We start from the raw sequence: 21,225 nt of genomic DNA, 5'->3' as shown, positions 1-21,225 counted from the left end.
AATCTGTGGCCCTTGACCTGGTTGCTCTGAGTGCCCTCCTGAGTAGCAAAGAATCCGCCATGACCTCTCCCCCGCACCTTTAAGCCCACAGACTCTTCCTCTGTATCTACATAAACCCACAGTTTAGCTGGATGTTGTGATTACTGATGTTCACGAAAGGACTTTCTTCACAAGAAATCTCTGAAAAGCTATTGCCTCTGGTGAAGCATTGACCAGCCATGAATTCCGAGCCTCAAGTCGTGCTTGCTTTTCTGCACGGAAATGGTTTGACAGCTTGATAGGGGTGGGAAAGGATCCTAGATTTGCTCGTTGTGTTTTGATTGTTTAATTTTAGTAGGACTTTGCGGACCAGGAGCAGAAACGCTCTTAAGGTTGGAAGGGTCCTCAAGAAAGTATCTGGGCCAGGTTCACGTTTAATCCATCTTCAGCAGATGGTTGCCCTTTTTCTTCTTCTTTTTATTTTTAATAAAAAATGCTCTCCAAGGATCCAGAGTAGGTTTTGCAACCTCTCTCAGTAGGTTGTTTCAATGGTCATCACCCTGCAGGCAAGATTCTTCCTTCTGTTTAATTATTCACTCCTACTAGATCTGCTTTAGACTTATTTTTTGCCCACTGGCTGTTCTGGTCCTTTCTTTGGCATTTTTCAGGGAATTGGCCCTTCCTTGTTTTTCAAGATTTCCATAGAGACTTTTCAGGGCTTGTTTCCTCTTTCCTCTCTATTCTTGCCGTAGGGTAAATTAAAGCGTCCCCCTCTCCCCCCCGGCCACTCTGGTGTTCTCGAAACCCTGCCCTCTGAGGAAGTGAGGTCCTGGTGGAGACTCACCCGTGCCGTCTGTCTTTCAGCAGGAAGCAAGGCAGCGAAGAAAACCTCAAGAGCACCGACCTGCCAAACGTGGGGGAGGAGGAGGAGGAGGTACGTTCGTGAAATCGAGCGGCCGAGAAGTGGCGCGACTGACTCCGGGCCACGGCTCCTCGATGAACATGTGTCCGCTGCAGCCAGGGGAAGCGATGGAGCTGGAATAACCTCATACCTGCATGCCGTGGTCCTGCCAACCTCCCTTTGGCATGGTGGTGCTGCCTGCAGCGTTTCCATAGCAGCATGCCCTACGGAAGCTGACCACCACCTGTGTAAAGCGTTGACCATCATCTGTGGGGTGGGGTGGTTGTGGGGTTTTCTTTTTTTTTCCTTTTTTTGGGGGGGTTTTCTTTTTTAGAGAGGAAAAAAAGAGCTGGTTCAATCCCTGCCAATTTGCCATTGTGAAGACTGGCTAGTGGGATGGTCAGGACCAAGTTGTTGTAAACCAGAATCAAATGCAACTGGAGGAGTTCAGTGGAAAACCGGTTCTCATGCCAAATACTTCACCACGAGTGTAGACTTGTCAAACGTCCGAAGTGGGTGTGCGTCGTGACTTTTTTTTTTTCCCCCTCCCTCCAAGTTGGTATAGGAACTCAAGCTTCAGGGCATGAGAAATGTCACTGCTTCCAGGTCTTGAGTATAATTATTCTTTGGAGATGACTCCTTATGCAAAACCGTATGGTTTCGCACCCCACGATCAGAGCTTGTTGGTCTTCATAAGCAGAGGCTTACTGATGGGAGTCAGCTGCATCTGCAGGTAGCTCCAGGCTCATTTAGTCATTAGAGACTTTTTTTCTTCCCTTACCAGTGGTAAGACTTTTTAGCGTTTGCACATTGGGCGGTCGTAGTTAGACAAAGGAAACTTCTGTAAGGGCTCAAAGTTCAGTTTTGAATTCTTAGCAAGACGGGGGTGACAGAAGGGCTCTCGTCAGCTGGGAATGGAGAAAAGTTGCTAGAAAAACTGAACTTGTTTCTTTAGATTTTTTCAAAGGCAGCACTAATGAAAGTGCATTTCTGAAGTAGTTTACTTGCACTTGATTGTTAAAATGTAAAAAAAAAAAAAATCAGGGTGAAATCCTGCACTTCCATGTACATTACATGGCTTTAGATTTTACAAAAATGGTCTTTTTTAATGATCTGACTAAAGTTTAAAGATCGAAAAAAAATTAGAAATCTGATGACTTTTCAAGAAGTGTTTCATGGCTTCAAATGCATGGTTGAAACTTTGGAGGCAATGAAGTTGATTCCTGCTCTTTAGCATCATCACTTACTCGTACCTTGTGTATTCAAGAGGCTGCTAAGTTTTTTATTTTAATCGTATACTTGCTAGCTGAAGTCAGTGGAATATCTGCCTAGTTTCTGGAAGGCTGCTTAGGGAGAGCTTTCTCCCTCAGCCATGATGCAGTTTTTAAAGCTCCACTGTAAATCCTAAATGGAAATCTAGGGAATAACTCTAGGGCTCTTTTTAGAGAAGACTTTCCAGACTGACTACTTTGAGGATTCCAGATGTCCTTATAAACAGATCTGATCCATGACCCTGAGAAGGGCTTTCTCTTGAGGAAGAAACAGGGAAAGAGCAATCTTCTTTATCAGCAACTGACCACCAACCTTTTCTCCAAATCAGTTTGAACTTGTTTCATTTGGATCAAAGCTAGCTAGACATTTGAGCCATATTCTTGTGCAACATGCTCTGGGAGGGAAAGTGGGAAGCTCCTGATGAATCTAGAGCCTCCTATTTTTTGGCTTCAGAGCACTATTTCCCAGTGGCAGGGTGGAGAAGAGGTCCAGGAACATAATTTGGGTGCCTGTCCTTTCTGGAATAATTGCACCTGTTAAAAAAGCCTCTGGGTCATGTACTCTCCTGCTCTGTCCACGATTTTGACTTAAAGCTGCAGGCTCAGGTGTGGGTTTTCACTGCCTCTGTGTGAAAAATGCCCAAGAGGGGAATGTGGGACGAGGGAGCTGAGGGCAAAAGCAGGCTTGTTGCCTCTTCTGACCCTCGTCCTCTTTCTCTGCATGCCTCCAAAAAGAAATAAAACCTTTCAAATTCTTCCTTCCTCCATTTTTTTTTTTTCAACAAGTGAAAGCTTCACCAGAGAGCTGCTCGTTAGGCAGATAACTAGGGTAGGGCTAGTTGGCAATAAGCACCTCTTAATGGTTAAAGTCAATCTTTAGTATTAAGTACAGCCCGCCCACGTGATCTGCTCGAGGCGGCTGAGCTGCATGTAGATCTTCTGCCAATCCCCCCTGTGTTTACACTACTTTTCGGGGTGATGCTGTTCGCAGTAGTCCGGGCTACATTTACACAATGTCAGTAAGGACAGCGCCCGTTGGGGCAAAAGCCAGTTGGTGTTTCAGCATCCGATATCCGGGCCGCAGGTCGGTCCCAGATGAGGGGCCCTTTCCACACTCCTAAAAGCAACACCAAAGGGGGCTTGCTGCACCAGCATAGAAAAACGATTTTTATGTTACTGAAACGATGGGCGGAAAGTGCTTCAGCAACACAGAATAGCAGGAACGTCCTCTAGCACAAAAACTTTTAAAATCCAGGCTTGTACTGAACTAGAGAGGGGGGCTTTTTTTGTTCGAAAGCACAAAGGCGGTTTCGTCGAGGGTACTGAATGCTTACTATGTTCAGAGCACCAGAGCAACTAAGGAGCTCCTCCAACTAACACACATTAAAAATGACCAATTCGGTTCCTCTCTTTTCTGAATTTGTTGGTCATTTCCCCTCCACTGCTTCCTCCGCTACATTGTAAGCCCCTTGCAGGAAAGGGTCACCTCTACTAATTTTACTGTACCCTCTCACATGCTTAATACGGTGCTCCGTACACAGTAGGTGCTCAATAAACATGACTGCTGGGTGAAGACAGTGTTAAGTCTCAGCCTAAAGTCGAGTGGTTAAGCTCCATCCTTTCTCCCTGCTTCCCCCGCAGTGGATTCAAGCCCTCCTGCATTACAGAGAACAGAGATCTATATCCTCATGCTTTCTAGGTGCTAGGGGAAAGAAATGGACTGGAGTGGCTTTTGTTCCATCTCCTCTACAGTCTTAGGGGGTGGGCTGTGTGAGTTCTGACTTTTCTAGGTGACAGTTTATTTAATGCCCGTTGCTTGTTTATTCCTGATCCTTTTTACTATGCATTTTCCTTTTATCAGGTGTACAATGTTAAATACTGTGTATTTATCACTTTAATTACATGAACTTAAGGAAAAAAAAAAAACCTTGGTGTTTTTCCACAGATGTTTAAGCTTCTCTGTAAAGTTAAAGTAAATGGACAGCAAAGTGGTGCCAGAGTTGTTGTTTCGTTTATAAGAGTCTCTTATTGTAGTATAGCCCCTGTCCACAGCCAACTCTTGGTTTGGTCCCTACATAATGCTGCTTCCAAACACGCTCACATTGTCAAACATACATTCCATAACATTCTAGCAAAGCTGTGCATCAGTCCACCCACATCTCTCTCAGTGACAACAAAGGGTATTAGGAGGAACAAGGAGACAATTGGCTTCAGGCTTTGAAGGTACGAGCTGTCCCAACTCTGTGTCTCTATGATTAAAGCACAATCCTTTGTATAACATCCCTATCATTACCCTCTACTGTCATGAAAATCCTTTTATCCACACCTTCTTGAATTTTTTGCCATCATGAAGCTGCATAAGCTTCCTGGTAGAGCATATTATGTCTAGCATGTAGGCCGTGAAAATTTCTTTGGTGATGCCTCAATCCTTGTGGGGGTGAAATACGGTAAGAATCTCATTTTCCTCCGTCCCCGAATGTACACTCCTGGCAGAAGGGCAATGGTGTCACTTCATTATTCTGTACTTCCTAAGGGTGTGCTATAAATGCAGCTACCTTTCTAAATCACTTAAACCAATCTTTCCAGGGTACGGATACAACAGCTGCTTCACACCTTTAGTGTGAAGCATAGAGGTCGTTGCTGAAAATTGCCTAGCACAGGACATGGTGAAATCATACTTGCTTTAATTTATGGTTCCCAACTTTATCAAGATCTTAAAAGGAAAATTAGAAGTGCAAGATTGGACAGAGCTGTCAGGTCTGGGAGAGAAGGGGAGTAATTCAGTTTTCCAGTCTGCTGCTGGCAGGGATTCTACCCAAGCCCTCCCTCCCCTTTTTCCTAAAGTGCTTTAAAATATTTGTATGGGCAGACTAAGGCAAGGACCTGGTATCTCTTAGCCCGGATTAGTAGAACCCACAGCCTATCTGGGGAGGAAAGCAGTCCAATGCCCAGACTGAACTTTCTGGACCAGGGGTGGAACCTAGGCCAGCCTGCTGACCCCACCCCGCCCCTTTCAAGAGTGTAGTAATGCTAGAACTCAAATTGTGTGATCATTAAATAAGCCTTAACCCTTCACCTTACTTTCTGGTAAACAAAGTAGGCCCAGCCTGCAGGGCTAAAGGGTCTCAGAGGATGGAAGGTGCCACCGTAAAGGCTCTGAAGTATGTAGTGCCCGGCTTCTGTCCTCTTTGGAGCGGCCACTTCATCTGCTCCAGTAGGGCCCAGCTACTTCTTCCTCATCTGATCTAGAGCAGACACGCTGTGCTTGGAGTGATGGGGTCGGGGGGCTCCAGGAGCAGGGGGCTGGCTTCATTGCTCAGTTCCATATGTGTCATTGGGTCCCTGCAAGGAAAGGGAGGAAGCACATATTCAGAAGGGAACTAATGGCAGCAACCGCTTTGCCTAAGCTAGAGGGGTGGGGCTGTGGGTGGCTCTGCAGAGGGGACACTTTAGACCTCAGAAAGGGCTTTCGGGGAAGCTATTCTGTGACGTGGTGATCGGGGCCTGCTTCGAAAGCGGAACCAGCCTTCTGCTCTGAAAGGTCATGTATCGGAGTTTCTCTCAACCTCCAATAGCCTCTGCCATGGAAACTGGGGTGGAATCAATCAATCAATCAATCAATCGTATTTATTGAGCGCTTACTATGTGCAGAGCACTGTACTAAGCGCTTGGGAAGTACAAATTGGCAACACATAGAGACAGTCCCTACCCAACAGTGGGCTCACAGTCTAAAAGGGGGAGACAGAGAACAAAACCAAACATACCAACAAAATGAAATAAATAGGATAGAAATGTACAAGTAAAATAGAGTAATAAATATGTACAAGTAATATGTAAATATGTACATATGTACGTGGAAGTAGATTCTACGCCTCAATACCTACTGTGAAATAATAACGATGGTATTGAGCGCTTACTATGTGCAAAGCACTGTTCTAAGCGCTGGGGGGATACAAGGTGATCAGGTTGTCCCACGTGGGGCTCACGGTTTTAATCCCCATTTTACAGATGAGGGAGCTGAGGCCCAGAGAAGCGAAGTGATTTGCCCAAAGTCACACAGCTGACAAGCGGCGGAGCCGGGATTTGAACCCACGACCTCTGACTCCAAAGCCCAGGCTCTTTCCACTGAGACACGCAGCTTCGGGGAGTAATGGGAGCCAATGCGGGCGAGTTAGAAGGAGGAGGGCGCCGCGGGAAAAGGAGGAAGCGGGGAATTGCTTGCTTACCAGTTCATAGTCCTCCACGTATTTGTATTTTTTCTCTCGGTAGTAGAATTTCTTCTTCATGCAGTACAGGACAATGACGTCACATAGGACTGTAGCCTGAGAGAAAGGGGATAGAGTGGGCTTTAGGCCACCCTGCTTGCTCCTGCCCCACAGACCTTTTAGGGCTGGGAAAAGATCCCCTCCCCTGCAGAACCACGAAGCGGTCACCTCTGGGGAACAGCTACAGAGACAAACCATGCCCAGGATAATGGGGCAGATCCCTGCTCATCCCTAGAGTTGGCTTCCCCATCCCCCTTGGTTTTCCCGATGGGAGGCCCAGCACTTACCACACCGAACAGGGCCAAGCCAGAGCCAATGTTGATCATGGTGGGGATGATGTCAAATTTTCCGGCCTCAAGTAAGAAAAAAGAAAAGTATATATCCAAATTAGGGGAGATGAAAAGTTGTGGGCAGGCGTGAGACCAAAAGAGGGTGAGGTTGCCCCACTGCCCTCCCTCCCTCCCCACCGCTGGAAGACCCACAAAATTTAGAAGCCAATTTAGCTGCCTGGAGCTTTGGTTTATGGCACTGTATAATAATAATGATGGCATTTGTTAAGCACTTACTATGTGCAAAGCACTGTTCTAAGCGCTGGGGGATACAAGGTGATCAAGTTCTCCTACATAGGGCTCACAGTCTTAATTCCCATTTTACAGATGAGGTAACTGAGGCTCGGGGAAGTTAAGCGACTTGCCCAAGGTCACACAGCTGGCATGTGGCTGAGCCGGGATTTGAACCCATGACCTCTGACTCCAAAGCCTGTGCTTTTTCCACTGAGCCACGCTGCTTCTCACGCTGCTTCGCTGTATCTCAGTATGAACTGAGGGATTGTAATTCCTAGAGTGGGGCGAAAGAATGGGCCTAAACTCCTTGTGAAAATTGTACTTCTTTTATTTAAGATGGCATTTGTTTAGTGCTTATGTGCCAGACACTGTATTAAGCATTGGAGGAGATACAAGCTCATCGGGTTGGACATAGTCCCTGTTCCATGTAGAGGCTCCCGGGGCTTAGTACAGTGCTCTGCACACAGTAAGCGCTCAATATGACTGAATGAATGAATAATCCCCACTTGACAGATGAGGTAACTGAGGCCCAGCAAAGTGACTTGCCCAAGGTCACAGAGCAGACAAGTGGCAGAGCTGGGATTAGAACCCAGGTCCTTCTGATTCCCAGGCCCGTGCTCTACCCACTAGGCCATGCTACTTCTCTGAGGGCAGACACCAGATCTCATTTTTCTTGCCCCTTCCCAAGTGTAGTTTAGTGCCATAAAGAGAGTGATGAGGAAAATAGGGCTGGGAGATGGAGGCGGCCCCGGTGTTACCTTTCCAAACACAATGATGTCAAAGCGGATGCCAAAGGCTTTGATGAGCGTCCGCATGTCCGTGTCATTCTTGTCCTTGTAGTATTTGGCAAACCTAAAGAGGAGTTGAGGCCTCATCAAAGCCTGCCCTGATCAATCATATTTATTGAGCGCTTACTGTGTGCAGAGCACTGTACTAAGCGCTTGGCAAGTACAAGTTGGCAACATATAGAGACAGTCCCTACCCAACAGTGGGCTCACAGTCTAAAAGGTGATCACGCTAACAAAGTCCGACGCACCTCCAAGCCTGGGGCCACCTGAAGCAGCACTATGGCCTCTTGCGTCAGTAAGGCCTGTGAGTCCCTTGTGGAGCAGTAGGGCTGACTAGTTCATTTCTCGGTTCATTTCTGGTTCCCTGTGGACTCGGTCCCCATTCCGCTGGAGCTATAAGGACGTCCGGTAAACCTGCCCAATTCACTCATTCATTCAATCAATCGTATTTATTGATTTATTTCTACAGCCCAGCCCGCAACCTCCGCTCCTCCGCCGCTAATCTCCTCACCGTACCTCGTTCTCGCCTGTCCCGCCATCGACCCCCGGCCCACGTCCTCCCCGGGGCCTGGAATGCCCTCCCTCTGCCCATCCGCCAAGCTAGCTCTCTTCCTCCCTTCAAGGCCCTATTGAGAGCTCACCTCCTCCAGGAGGCCTTCCCAGACTGAGCCCCTTCCTTCCTCTCCCCCTCGTCCCCCTCTCCATCCCCCCTTCTTACCTCCTTCCCTTCCCCACAGCACCTGTATATATGTATATATGTTTGTACATATTTATTACTCTATTTATTTTACTTGTACATATCTATTCTATTTATTTTATTTTGTTAGTATGTTTGGTTTTGTTCTCTGTCTTCCCTTTTTAGACTGTGAGCCCACTGTTGGGTAGGGACTGTCTCTATATGTTGCCAATTTGTACTTCCCAAGCGCTTAGTACAGTGCTCTGCACATAGTAAGCGCTCAATAAATACAATTGATGATGATGATGATGATTTATTGAGCGCTGTGGGCTAAGCACTTGGGAGAGTACAATATAAGACACATTCCCTGCCCACAGTGAGCTTACCAATGAGTAGGAGGGGCTCAGTGTCCTGGGGAGGAAGTGGCAGAAAATTCTTCCTGTTCACCTGCTCCCTGAATAACTTCCCCAGCAGTTGATTGACTTCCCTCCCACTGCTTCAATGCCTTAGTGAGAGCTCACCTCCTCCAGGAGGCCTTCCCAGACTGAGCCCCTTCCTTCCTCTCCCCCTCATCCCCCTCTCCATCCCCTCTTCTTACCTCCTTCCCTTCCCCACAGCACCTGTATATATGTATATATGTTTGTACATATTTATTACTCTATTTATTTATTTTACTTGTACATATCTATTCTATTTATTTTATTTTGTTAGTATGTTTGGTTTTGTTCTCTGTCTTCCCTTTTTAGACTGTGAGCCCACTGTTGGGTAGGGACTGTCTCTATATGTTGCCAATTTGTACTTCCCAAGCGCTTAGTACAGTGCTCTGCACATAGTAAGCGCTCAATAAATACAATTGATGATGATGATGATGATTTATTGAGCGCTGTGGGCTAAGCGCTTGGGAGAGTACAATATAAGACACATTCCCTGCCCACAGTGAGCTTACCAATGAGTAGGAGGGGCTCAGTGTCCTGGGGAGGAAGTGGCAGAAAATTCTTCCTGTTCACCTGCTCCCCGAATAACTTCCCCAGCAGTTGATTGACTTCCCTCCCACTGCTTCAATGCCTTAGTGAGAGCACATCTCCTCCAGGAGGCCTTCCCAGACTGAGCCCCTTCCTTCCTCTCCCCCTCGTCCCCCTCTCCATCCCCCCTTCTTACCTCCTTCCCTTCCCCACAGCACCTGTATATATGTATATATGTTTGTACATATTTATTACTCTATTTATTTTACTTGTACATATCTATTCTATTTATTTTATTTTGTTAGTATGTTTGGTTTTGTTCTCTGTCTTCCCTTTTTAGACTGTGAGCCCACTGTTGGGTAGGGACTGTCTCTATATGTTGCCAATTTGTACTTCCCAAGCGCTTAGTACAGTGCTCTGCACATAGTAAGCGCTCAATAAATACAATTGATGATGATGATGATGATTTATTGAGCGCTGTGGGCTAAGCGCTTGGGAGAGTACAATATAAGACACATTCCCTGCCCACAGTGAGCTTACCAATGAGTAGGAGGGGCTCAGTGTCCGGGGGAAGAAGTGGCGGAAAATTCTTCCTGTTCACCTGCTCCCCAAATAACTTCCCCAGCAGTTGATTGACTTCCCTCCCACTGCTTCAATGCCTTAGTGAGAGCACATCTCCTCCAAAAAGCCTTCTCTAAGCCTCTTACTCCCTTCTGCATCGCCCAGACAGGCTCCCTTTATCCATCCCCTATCCCAGCCCCACAACACTTATGTACATATCTGTAATTTGTTTATATTGACTGTAAGCTCATTCTGAGCAGGGAATGTGGCTGTGATATCCCCTCTCCATCCCCCCATCTTACCTCCCTCCCTTCCCCACAGCACCTGTATATATGTATATATGTTTGTACATATTTTTTTACTCTATTTATTTATTTATTTAATTTATTTGTACATATCTATTCTATTTATTTTATTTTGTTAGTATGTTTGGTCTCCGTCTCCCCCTTTTAGACTGTGAGCCCACTGTTGGGTAGGGACTGTCTCTATATGTTGCCAATTTGTACTTCCCAAGCGCTTAGTACAGTGCTCTGCACATAGTAAGCGCTCAATAAATACGATTGATGATGATGATGATGATATTGTTGTATTGTAATAATAATAATAATTCCGGTGTTCAAATGCTTACTATGTGCCAGGCACTCTACTAAGTACTGGGGTGCATACATGCAAATCAGGTTGGACCCAGTCCCTGATGGGGCGCACACTCAATCCCCATTTTACAGATGAGGAAACTGAGGCACAGAGAAGTGACGTGACTTGCCCAAGGCTACACAGCAGAGAAGTGGTGGAGCCAGGATTAGAACCCACAACCTCTGATTCCCAGGCCCGTGCTCTATTCACTACTCCATGTACTCTCCCAGCCACCTAGTACAGGGCTCTGCACGCAGTAAGCGCTCAAGAAATACGACTATCTGACTGACTTTCCTACTGCCATCATCAAGGTATAGAGTATTTAGAACAAAGTGAATCAATCAATCAATCAATCGTATTTATTGAGCACTTACTGTGTGCACAGCACTGGACTAAGCGCTTGGGAAGTACAAGTTGGCAACATATCGAGACAGTCCCTACCCAACAGTGGGCTCACAGTCTAGAAGGGGGAGACAGAGAACACAACCAAACATATTAACAAAACAAAATAAATAGAATAGATATGTACAAGTAAAATAAATAGAGTAATAAATATGTACAAACATTAATCCCCATTTTTACAGATGAGGTCACTGAGGCTCGTGAAAAGATTAAACTGCTCTGAAGGCATGATTTCCTTAAATGAGACATCTGTGGTCCCGGGACCCAGTACCCAAGCTAGTGTGTGGCACTGGATGAGTGGACATTCACCTTGATGAATTTCTCAAACCCGGCTTTGTGCAAGTTGACTGCTTCTGGAAATTAATTTGATAGTTCCCCCAGTGAATCATTCGGTCAGATGGAAAAAGGAATATAAAAGTCTGTATTTTTGCCATAATGTATTCAACACTGTGCACTCGCTCTAAAAAAAAAAAAAATCCTCATGACTATTTCCTAAAGATCAGTTTTCATTACAAAGCGATGAAGAGGTCATCAATTGCAATTTGGGGGATGATCGAACCCTGGGGATAAGTTTCCCCCCTTTTAGGAAACCTGATTTATAAATAAATAATATTTATTTATATTATTTAATATTAAATATATTTATATTTAATCTTAAATCGTATTTGTATTTATTTATGTATATTTATTTCATGTTTATATTATATTCATTAATAGAGGTATATCAATATATCAATATAGGATATTATTATCATATAATAATGTGATTATTAACATATTATAATTATATATTATTGCATTGTGTTATTAATTATATTAAAACATTTATTTTATATTAAATTATATTTATATTTAATTATATATTTAATATTTAATATTATTTAACTATTTATAAATATTTATTTATTTTACTTGTACATATCTATTCTATTTATTTTATTCTGTTATTATGTTTTGCTTTGTTTTGTTCTCTGTCTCCCCGTTCTAGACTGTGAGCCCACCGTTGGGTAGGGACCGTCTCTATATGTTGCCAACTTGTACTTCTCAAGCGCTTAGTACAGCGCTCTGCATACAGTAAGCGCTCAATAAATACGATTGAATGAATGAATGAGGGGCAGTACCCTGGCCTCTGGCACGAAGGAGCGCAGACGCTCCCAGACTGTGAGCCCGTTGTTGAGTAGGGACCGTCTCTATATGCTGCCGACTTGTACTTCCCAAGCGCTTAGTACAGTGCTCTGCACACGGTAAGCGCTCAATAAATACGACTGAATGAATGAATGATCTCTCGGATACTTACATGGAGACTAGATTCGACTTTACTCCACGGGATTTGAAAATTCCCCACTAGAGGGGACTCACAGCAATACAAAAACCCGCAGAAGGCATTGGCTAATTCAGCGGTTGGATCCGAGGAAAGTTGACTGATAATAATAATAATAATAATAATAATAATAATAATAATAATAATAATGGTTTTTGTTCATTCATTCATTCAATTGTATTTATTGAGCGCTTACTGTTTGCAGAGCACTGTACTAAGCGCTTGGAAAGTACAAGTCAGCAACATATAGAGCCGGTCCCTACCCAACAACGGGCTCACAGTCTAAAAGGGGGCTTACTATGCACAAAGCACTGCTCTAAGCACGGGGAAGGGGGGATGCCACGTGATCAGGTTGCCCCACGGGGGGCTCACAGTCTTAATCCCCATTTTACAGATGAGGTAACTGAGGCCCAGAGAAATGAAGCGACTAGCCCAAAGTCACAAACCTGATCAACTTGTCAATCAATCAATCAATCAATCGTATTTGTTGAGCGCTTACTATGTGCAGAGCACTGTACTGGGCACTTGGGAAGTACGGAGTGGCATCACATAGAGACAGTCCCTACCCAACAGTGGGCTCACAGTCTAAAACCTCCCCAACGCTTAGAACGCTGCTTTGCACAGAGGAAGCGCTTAATGAATACCATCTTACCTCCTTCCCTTCCCCACAGCACCTGTATATATGTATATATGTTTGCACAGATTTATTACTCTATTTATTTATTTATTTATTTTACTTGTACATATCCTGTTGGGTAGGGACTGTTTCTGTATTCTGCCAACTTGTACTGCCCAAGCGCTTAGTACAGTGCTCTGCACACAGTAAGCGCTCAATAAATACGATTGATGATTGATGATGATGATGAAGTGGCGGAGCCGGGATTAGTACCACTGTCCTATCGTCCTTTCCCAAGTGCCTAGTCCAGTGCTCTGCACACAGTAAGCGCTCAATAAATACGATTGACTGACGGGGGAGCCCCTTTTGACCCTTCCCCGGAAACAAGGGTTCTCCTCTTTTATTCCGCAGTGGCTCCCGGCGGGCCCGGTGGCTTGCCACGTAAGTAGTCTCTCCACCCTGAGGGGCCCGGCTCACCCAAAGTACAAGCGGGAGTTCAGAAGGGCAAGGTTTCTCTCTGAATGGTACTGAATTCCTCTGGACCGACTCCAGAGAAGGTTGATTTCTGGTATTTATTTTAGTAGGAAGAGCAGGGGCTTTGGAGTCTGAGATCATAGGTTCGAATCCCAGCTCCGCCACGTCTGCTGTGTGACCTTGGGTAAGTCACTTAACTTCTCTGAGCCTCTGTAAAATGGGGATTAAGACTGTGAGCCCCACACGGGCAACCTCATTACCTTGTTTCCCCTCCCCAGCGCTTAGAACAGTGCTTTGCACATAGTAAGCGCTTAACAAATGCCATCATTATTATTGTACATATTTACAATTCTATTTATTTTATTTTGTTAATATGTGGTGTTCTGTTGTCTGTCTCCCACTTCTAGACTGTGAGCCTGTTGTTGGGTAGGGACCGTTTCTAGATGTTGCCAACTTGTACTTCCCAAGCGCTTAGTACAGTGCTCTGCACACAGTAAGCGCTCAATAAATATGATTGAATGAATGAATGACCTCTGATTCCCAAGCCCGTGCTCTTTCCATTGAGCCACGCTGCTTCTCTGCCATCCAATGTTGTTCCAAAGAGACAATTGTGCTGTTATGCAGTGTGTGCACTCCAATGCCAGCGGTCCCTGGTGAGGACCCCGCGAGCCTTGCGGTCCTCTCTGGTCCTCATGAATACACCAGCCACCCTGGCCTACTGGGACCAGACGGAAGCCCGAAAGCATTTTAGCTCCTGAGTTGCGGCCATTGCCGAGAACCTCATAATCCTCAAGGCGAGCGAGACACGGGCTTAGCAGGGCAAATCCCTAATATTGGGCTGGCTCAGCTTCCCTAAAGGCAACCGCTTTTTTTTAAAAAAAAATACGGTATTTACTAAGCACTTACTAAGTGTCAAGCCCTGTTCCGAGCACTGGGGGAGATAAGTTAGTCAATCAATCGTATTTATTGAGCGCTGTGTGCAGGGCGCACTGTGTGTGAAGTACAAGTTGGCGACATATAGGGACAGTCCCTACCCAACAGTGGGCTCACAGTCTAGAAGGGGGAGACTAGGGGGAGTCTAGTCAGGTGGTACACAGTCCATATCCCAAATGGGGTTGACAAGTAGGAGGGAGAACAAGTATTAATTCTCCATTTTATTGTTGAGGAAACTGAGACACAGAGAAGTTAAATGACTTGCCCAAGGCCACACAGCAAGCAAGTGGCGGAGCTGGCCTTAGAACCCAGGCCCATGCTTCATTCACTAGGCCATGCTCCCCCACTGACCTCTTCCTCTAACATTTGTATTTCTTTGGCGCCTGCCTCACGCACTCAATGCACTTTATATCTACTCTGAATAGCTGCCCTTCCTTAACTCCTGGAAGTAGTTGAGAAGCAGTACTTCCTAATGGAAAGTGCACAGACCCGGGAGCCGGAGGTCTGTTGGGTGACCCAAGGAAAGTCACTTCGCTATGCCTGCTACCTCATCTATCAAATGGGGGATTAAATCCTCCTCCCTCTGATTTAGACTGTGAGCCCTTATGTGGGACAGGAACTGGGTCCAACCTGATTATCTTGTATCTACCCCAGAGTTTAGAACAGTGCTTGGCACGTAGTAAGCACTTCACAAATGCTATTAAAAAAATGAGGGAAGAGTAGAAACCAAGGCAGAAGTAATGTGTCCATTGTCAATTAGTGACTCAGCCATCCAAGGGCAAGACCACAGGTGAGGGCCCCTAAATCCTGTTCCTGAACACTACCAGGCTGTGGTCAGATAGCAGCACTCTCTCCTAGAGGCTCAGGAACCACCCTCTCACCTGAAGTTGTAGCCAGGAGAGACGTTGTGGTCTGAGTCCCGAGTGTCGAGGCGGCGGAAGGAGTACTTGGGCACGCAGTGGGAGGCAGAGCGGTCCAAATTGCAGTTCCAGTTTATCTGGATGCCCATGATGCCACCCTGCAGCATATCACAGAAAGGAGTTGAGGCTGGGAAGAAGGGGAAGGCAATGGAAGAGAACAAGACAGCGGAAAGGGGAGGGGGTTGGAGCCTGGAAGACTCTTATCCTCAACCAGACTTACCTAGGGAGAGTTGGGCTTGGGAATGCGTCCTCTGAGGACAACCATCCCCTTCACTGCACAGAAACTGCCCTCTCAAAGGTCACCCATGATCTCCTTCTTGCCAAATCCAACGGCCTCTACACCATTCCAATCCTCCTCAACCTCTAAGCGGCCTTTGACACTGCTGACCATCACCTTCTCCGGAAATATTATCCAACCTTGGCTTCACTGCTTCTATCCTCTCCGGGTTCTCCTCATCTCTATGGCTGTTCATTCTCAGTCTCCTTTGCAGGCTCCTCCTCTGCCTCCCACCCCCTAACTGTGGGGGTCCCTCAAGGTTCAATTCTGGGTCCTCTTCTATCCTCCATCTACATCCAACTGCCTTGGAGAACTCATTTGCTCCCATGGCTTCAACTACCACCTCTGCAGATGGTATCCAAATCTCCATCTCCTCCCTTATCTCTCCCCTCTGCATCTCGCATTTCCTCCTGCCTTCAATCAATCAATCATATTTATTGAGCGCTTACTGTGTGCACAGCACTGTACTAAGCGCTTGGGAAGTACAAGTTGGCAACATATAGAGACAGTCCCTATCCAACAGTGGGCTCACAGTCTAGAAGGGGGAGACAGAGAACAAAACCAAACATACTAACAAAATAAAATAAATAGAATAGATATGTACAAGTAAAATAGAGTAATAAATATGCCTTCAAGACATCTCTACTTGTATGACCTCCTGTGACAAACTTAACATGTCCAAAGCAGAGCTTCTTATCTTTCCAGCCAAATCCTACCCTTCCCGTTACTTTCCCATCACTGTAGACAGCACCACCATCCTTCCTGTCTCACAAGCCCGTATCCTTGGCGTTATTCTTGATCCCTCTCTGTCATTCAACTCACATAATCAATCCATCACCAAATCCTGTTGGTCCCACCTTGACATTGCTAAAATCCGCTCTTTCCTCTCCATCCATACTGCTACCACGTTTATAAAGTCACTCATCCTTTCCCGCCTGGATTATTGCGTCAGCCTTCTTGCTGACCTCCCACCCTCCTGTCTCTCCTCACTCCAGTGCATACTTCACTCTCCTGTCTGGATCATTTTTCTATAAAATTGTTCTGGACATGTCACCCCGCTCCTCAAAAGACTCCAGTGGTTGCCCATACACCTACCTCCATGTCAAAAAAAAATTCCTCTCCATTGGCTTTAAAGCACCTTGCCCTTTCCTACCTCACATCGCTTCTCTCCTTCTACAGCCCAGCCCGCACACTTCCCTCCTCTAATGCTAACCTTCTCACTGTGCCTTGATCTCACCTGTCTCTTCGCCAACCCCTAGCCCACGTCCCACTTCTGGCCTGGGACGCCCTCCCTCCTCTCATCATCATCATCATCATCAACAATCGTATTTATTGAGCGCTTACTATGTGCAGAGCACTGTACTAAGCACTTGGGAAGTACAAATTGGCAACATATAGAGACAGTCCCTACCCAACAGTGGGCTCACAGTCTAAAAGGGGGAGACAGAGAACAAAACCAAACATACTAACAAAATAAAATAAATAGAATAGATACGTACACCACTCTCCCCCACTTCAAAGGCTTATTGAAGGCACATCTCCTCCAAGAGGCCTTTCCCAAACTGAGCCTCACTTTTCCTCATCTCCCACTGCTTTCTGCATCGCCCAGACGTGCTCTCTTTGCTCTTCCCCCTTCACAGCCCCAAAGCACTCGCGTACATATCTGTAATTTTATTTATTTGTATTGATGTCTGTCTTCCCCATTCTAGACTATGAGCTCACTGTGGGCAGGGAATGTTACTGTTTGTTGTATTATACTTTCCCAAGTGCTTAGTACAGTGCTCTACACACAGTGTGGCTTAGTGGAAAGAGCACGGGCTTGGGAGCCAGAAGTCGTGGGTTCTAATCCCAGTTCTGCCACTTGTGAGCGATGTGACCTTGGGCAAGTCACTTCACTTCTCTGTGCCTCAGTTACCTCATCAATCGTATTTATTGAGCACTTACTGTGTGGAGAGCACTGTACTAAGTGCTTGGAAAGTACAAGTTGGCAACATATAGAGACAGTCCCTACCCAATAGTGGGCTCACAGTCTAAAAGGGGGAGACAGAGAACAAAACCAAACATACTAACAAAATAAAATAAATAGAATAGATATGTACAAGTAAAATAAATAGAGTAATAAATATGTACAAACATATATACATATATACAGGTGCTGTGGAGAAGGGAAGGAGGTAAGATGGGGATGAAGACTGTGAGCCCCACATGGGACAACCTGATGACCTTGTATCTATCCCCATAGATAGATAGATAGATAGATGGCACATAGTAAGTGCTTAGCAAATACCAACATTATTACTATTATTATTAATATTAATAAATACAACTGAATGAATGAATGAAAAGCAGGAGATGTCATCACTCACTTCCACCGCCATCTCCTGGAAACTATGTCCTGCACTTTTAACTATTGAGCCAAGGCGGAAAATGGGGCAGAAGGGATCAGTTTCACTGTTATAGATGCATGACTTGAGGTAGCTGCTGTTGACAATGGGAAGGATATTCCTCCTGCAGACAGGATTAAAAAAAGAAAGGGAGGACTAGGTAAAGAGAAAACAGCCACCATGTACAATTCCTCCAAGGGATGAGGGTAGGGCCACCCACTCTCCCCCAAACTCACCTGGTGAAGTTAAATTTGGGATACCAGATGTTGTTCTTTACCAAAAGGGTGAAGTTCTCAGAGGCCTTTAGAAAGGCAGGTCTGAAAAAGAAAAGTAGTAAAAATATAAATCTGAACTCCACCCCGATGTTCCAATGATTCTCCTCTCCCCAAAACCAAAAGAAAGATTAGAAAAACTGTCAGGGTCTGCAACTTTGGGCAAATGCCTCTTTTCTATAAGGGAATCATTTATGATTCTAGGCACCTGAAGGCCAGGGCAACAAAGGGCAGAATTTTGGCCAAGGCATTTTGGTGCCTGGAGACAGGCCCTAAATGAAGTGTCCTTTATTGGCTTTTTGGATTATTTAGAGCCTTGGCACCTGGTTTAGCAGTAACAACACTAAAACGGGATAAAGAGAAGGTTTTAATGCAGGCAATATGGTGATTTTTCAGTCCTTGGTGAGTTTAGATTAATACTACACAGGCTTATACAGGTTTTTGTATTAGAGCCTATCCTCCATGTGGGTGTGACTGAAGATCAATATGCTAACAACGGTCCATTCCACATTACAGAGAGAGATGATGCAGGGGCCCTTCTCAGACCGTCATGGTTTTTAAATCCACCTCTTGGCAGTCACATCTAACTGAACCCTTTCCTTGAGGAGAGCAATCACTTTCCTGGATCTGCCATTTGACCTCGGGCAAATCGCTACTTCTCTGTGCCTCAGTTACCTCAAATCTAAAATGGAGAGTCAATACTGAGAATGTGAGTCCCATATGGGACAGGGGCAGTGTCTGACCTGATTACCTTGTAATCAACTCAGCACTTTGAACGGAGCTTGAGACCTGGCAAGCGTTTAACAAATACCTTATAAAATAAGTCCAGGGGGCTCACAGTCCACTACTCTATCACATGGTTGAAGACTGTGCCTCACTGAGCCTTGAAAATGTTTGTTCTTGCCCTTACTGGGGACACATCTTGGTTCATTTTGCCACAGCTGCCGCTTGGATGTCCGGGATTCATGAATGCCTTATGATGGGAGTGGTGGCTTTGGTGCCCGTGGGCTGATTTCCTTCCAAGGCCCTTGTTGGTCACCCTGCTGTTTCAGGTTAAGCACGGCTCTCGGGTGATGCTGCTAAAACTGAGAGAAGCCCTAAAAAAAGGTTGAATCCTGCCAACATTTTAGACCTTTTGGTCGACAGTGTAGTGAGAACAGGCTCCTGTGTCAATCTTCTCCCAAAACACCACGCTGGCTTTCTTAAGTCAGTCTTCCAGTTCTTTGTCTGTAAATCTTTGTCAGTCCTGCCTGATAGGAAGATGTGGGTGGCGGCACTCAGCTCTGTTTGGCCATTACATCTCTGGTTTTGTGTAGGGTTACTTTGTATGGCCTGGATGGTCTTCAGACTTCTTGACAGCATATGGAGGTCCAGAAGAGGTCCAGAATCACCTGAAAATCTTCATGTGTGTGCACGTGTATGAGTGCACACGCCCGCCCGGCATACAGTCAACAGCATAAAATGGCCCCTGATGGACATTTTCAGATGCTCAGAACCTGTTGAAGTGGAACGGTTTTCAGCCTCCAGGACCCTTGTCCCATTCTCAGTCCTGCAAGCAGGGACTGGGTTGGACAAGAAGGAACCTAGGTTCTAATCCAGGTTCCGCCACTTGCCTGCCGTCCCCAAACTTCTCTGCGACTCAGTTGCCTCATCCGTAAAATGGGGACTGAATAGCTGTTCTCTCTCCCCCACTAGACTGTGAGTCCCTTGCAAGGACTGTGTCTGACCTGATTTGACTGACTCAACCCCAGGGCTTAGTACAGTATTTGGCATGTTATTGTGGTATTTAAGTGTTTAACTATTGTTAACATTATTATTATTACTAGTGCTATTGTTATTAACCTACAACATGAGGAAAGGATCAGATGGGACCCTTTCAACGTGGACTCAAAACAGGGCCATAGGGAGCTCTCAATCATTTTCAGGTGGAATGTTGAGTCACTGATAGAAGCTCATGTGCAACTCCTAAAATAGCTTCTTCCAGAGAATAAAGGGTGACCAAGGAGCTGGAGCCTGAGAACATCACTTAAGGCAGAGGAAAAGACCTCAGTGGGGCCTTTCATTCATTAACTTATTTGTTCAGTTGTATTTACTGAGCACCTACTGCATGCAGAACCATGTACTAAGTGCTTGGAAAAGTATAATAAGCAGACACATTCCCTGCCCATAACAAGCTTACAGTCCATAGAGGAGGGACAGACATGAATACAAATAAATAAATTTCAGCTATATACATACATGCTGTGGGGCTGGGAGGGGAGAAGAACACAGGGAGCAAGTCAGGATAACACAGAAGGAAGTGGGAGAAGAGGAAAGGGGGTGTCTAGTCTGGGAAGACCTCTTGGAGAAGATGTGCCTTCAATAAGGCTTTGAAGCAGGGAGAATAATTATCTGTCAGATTTGAAGGGGGACGGCGTTCCGAGGCAGAGGCAGGACGTGGGCTGGGGTCAGCAGTGAGGCAGGCAAGACCGAGGCCCAGTGAGAAGGTTAGCAATAAAGGAACAAAGTGTGCAGGCTGGGTTGTAGAAGCAGAGTAGCGAGATGAGGTAGGACGCTGTCATTTGCCACTGAATCAGCCAGTGCTCGGTAGATCTGAATTTACAAGTTAAAGAAGAGCCCCCTCCGGCATTGCTGAACACATCAAAAACACTGCTGAACACATTGTGCGCACAGGGCCACATCAACCCAGTCTCTAGGAAATTCCTGAGGGCTGCATGCTCCCCCAGGGGAGGTGCTAATACAAGGACGGAGCTAATCCCAAGGGGCTCTTTCAAGCCCAGAGCCAAGGGCCAGTATGAGCCAGAAGCCACGTAGTCAGATTTGAAGGGGGATGGCGTTCCGAGGCAGAGGCAGGATGTGGGCCGGGGTCACCAGTGAGGCAGGCAAGACCGAGGCCCAGTGAGAAGGTTAGCAATAAAGAAGCAAAGTGTGCAGGCTGGGTTGTAGAAGCAGAGTAGCGAGATGAGGTAGGACGCTGTCATTTGCCACTGAATCAGCCAGTGCTCGGTAGATCTGGATTTACAAGTT

General features: G+C 45.8%; 2 protein-coding genes across 5 annotated transcripts in view; one reads left to right on the top strand and one right to left on the bottom strand.

The window, feature by feature from the left end:
- Positions 1-3,534, top strand: part of CAMKK2 (calcium/calmodulin dependent protein kinase kinase 2) — a 60,218-nt gene extending 56,684 nt beyond the window's left edge. The window contains exon 17 of one of the 4 annotated variants that reach the window (XM_038762575.1): positions 847-3,534. In XM_038762575.1, coding sequence (XP_038618503.1) covers positions 847-1,023 — 177 coding nt within the window. In that variant the 3' untranslated portion in view covers positions 1,024-3,534. Of the gene's footprint in view, positions 1-843 lie in introns of all 4 variants that reach the window. The other 3 variants (XM_038762574.1, XM_038762577.1, XM_038762576.1) reach the window with 3 other exon arrangements.
- Positions 3,535-4,145: 611 nt separating this feature from the next.
- The window catches only part of P2RX4 (purinergic receptor P2X 4), a 37,194-nt gene continuing 20,114 nt past the window's right edge, over positions 4,146-21,225 (bottom strand). Inside the window, exons 6-12 of the mRNA XM_038762578.1 lie at positions 18,163-18,243; positions 17,909-18,050; positions 15,227-15,363; positions 7,738-7,831; positions 6,704-6,769; positions 6,378-6,473; positions 4,146-5,493 (exon numbers count right to left, since the gene is read on the bottom strand). Coding sequence (XP_038618506.1) covers positions 5,461-5,493; positions 6,378-6,473; positions 6,704-6,769; positions 7,738-7,831; positions 15,227-15,363; positions 17,909-18,050; positions 18,163-18,243 — 649 coding nt within the window. The 3' untranslated portion in view covers positions 4,146-5,460. The remainder of the gene's footprint in view (positions 5,494-6,377; positions 6,474-6,703; positions 6,770-7,737; positions 7,832-15,226; positions 15,364-17,908; positions 18,051-18,162; positions 18,244-21,225) is intronic.

Source organism: Tachyglossus aculeatus, chromosome 21 (assembly GCF_015852505.1).
Source record: "Tachyglossus aculeatus isolate mTacAcu1 chromosome 21, mTacAcu1.pri, whole genome shotgun sequence".
NCBI classification, from domain to species: Eukaryota; Metazoa; Chordata; class Mammalia; order Monotremata; family Tachyglossidae; genus Tachyglossus; species Tachyglossus aculeatus.
This window is presented reverse-complemented; position numbering and strand designations above follow the sequence as displayed.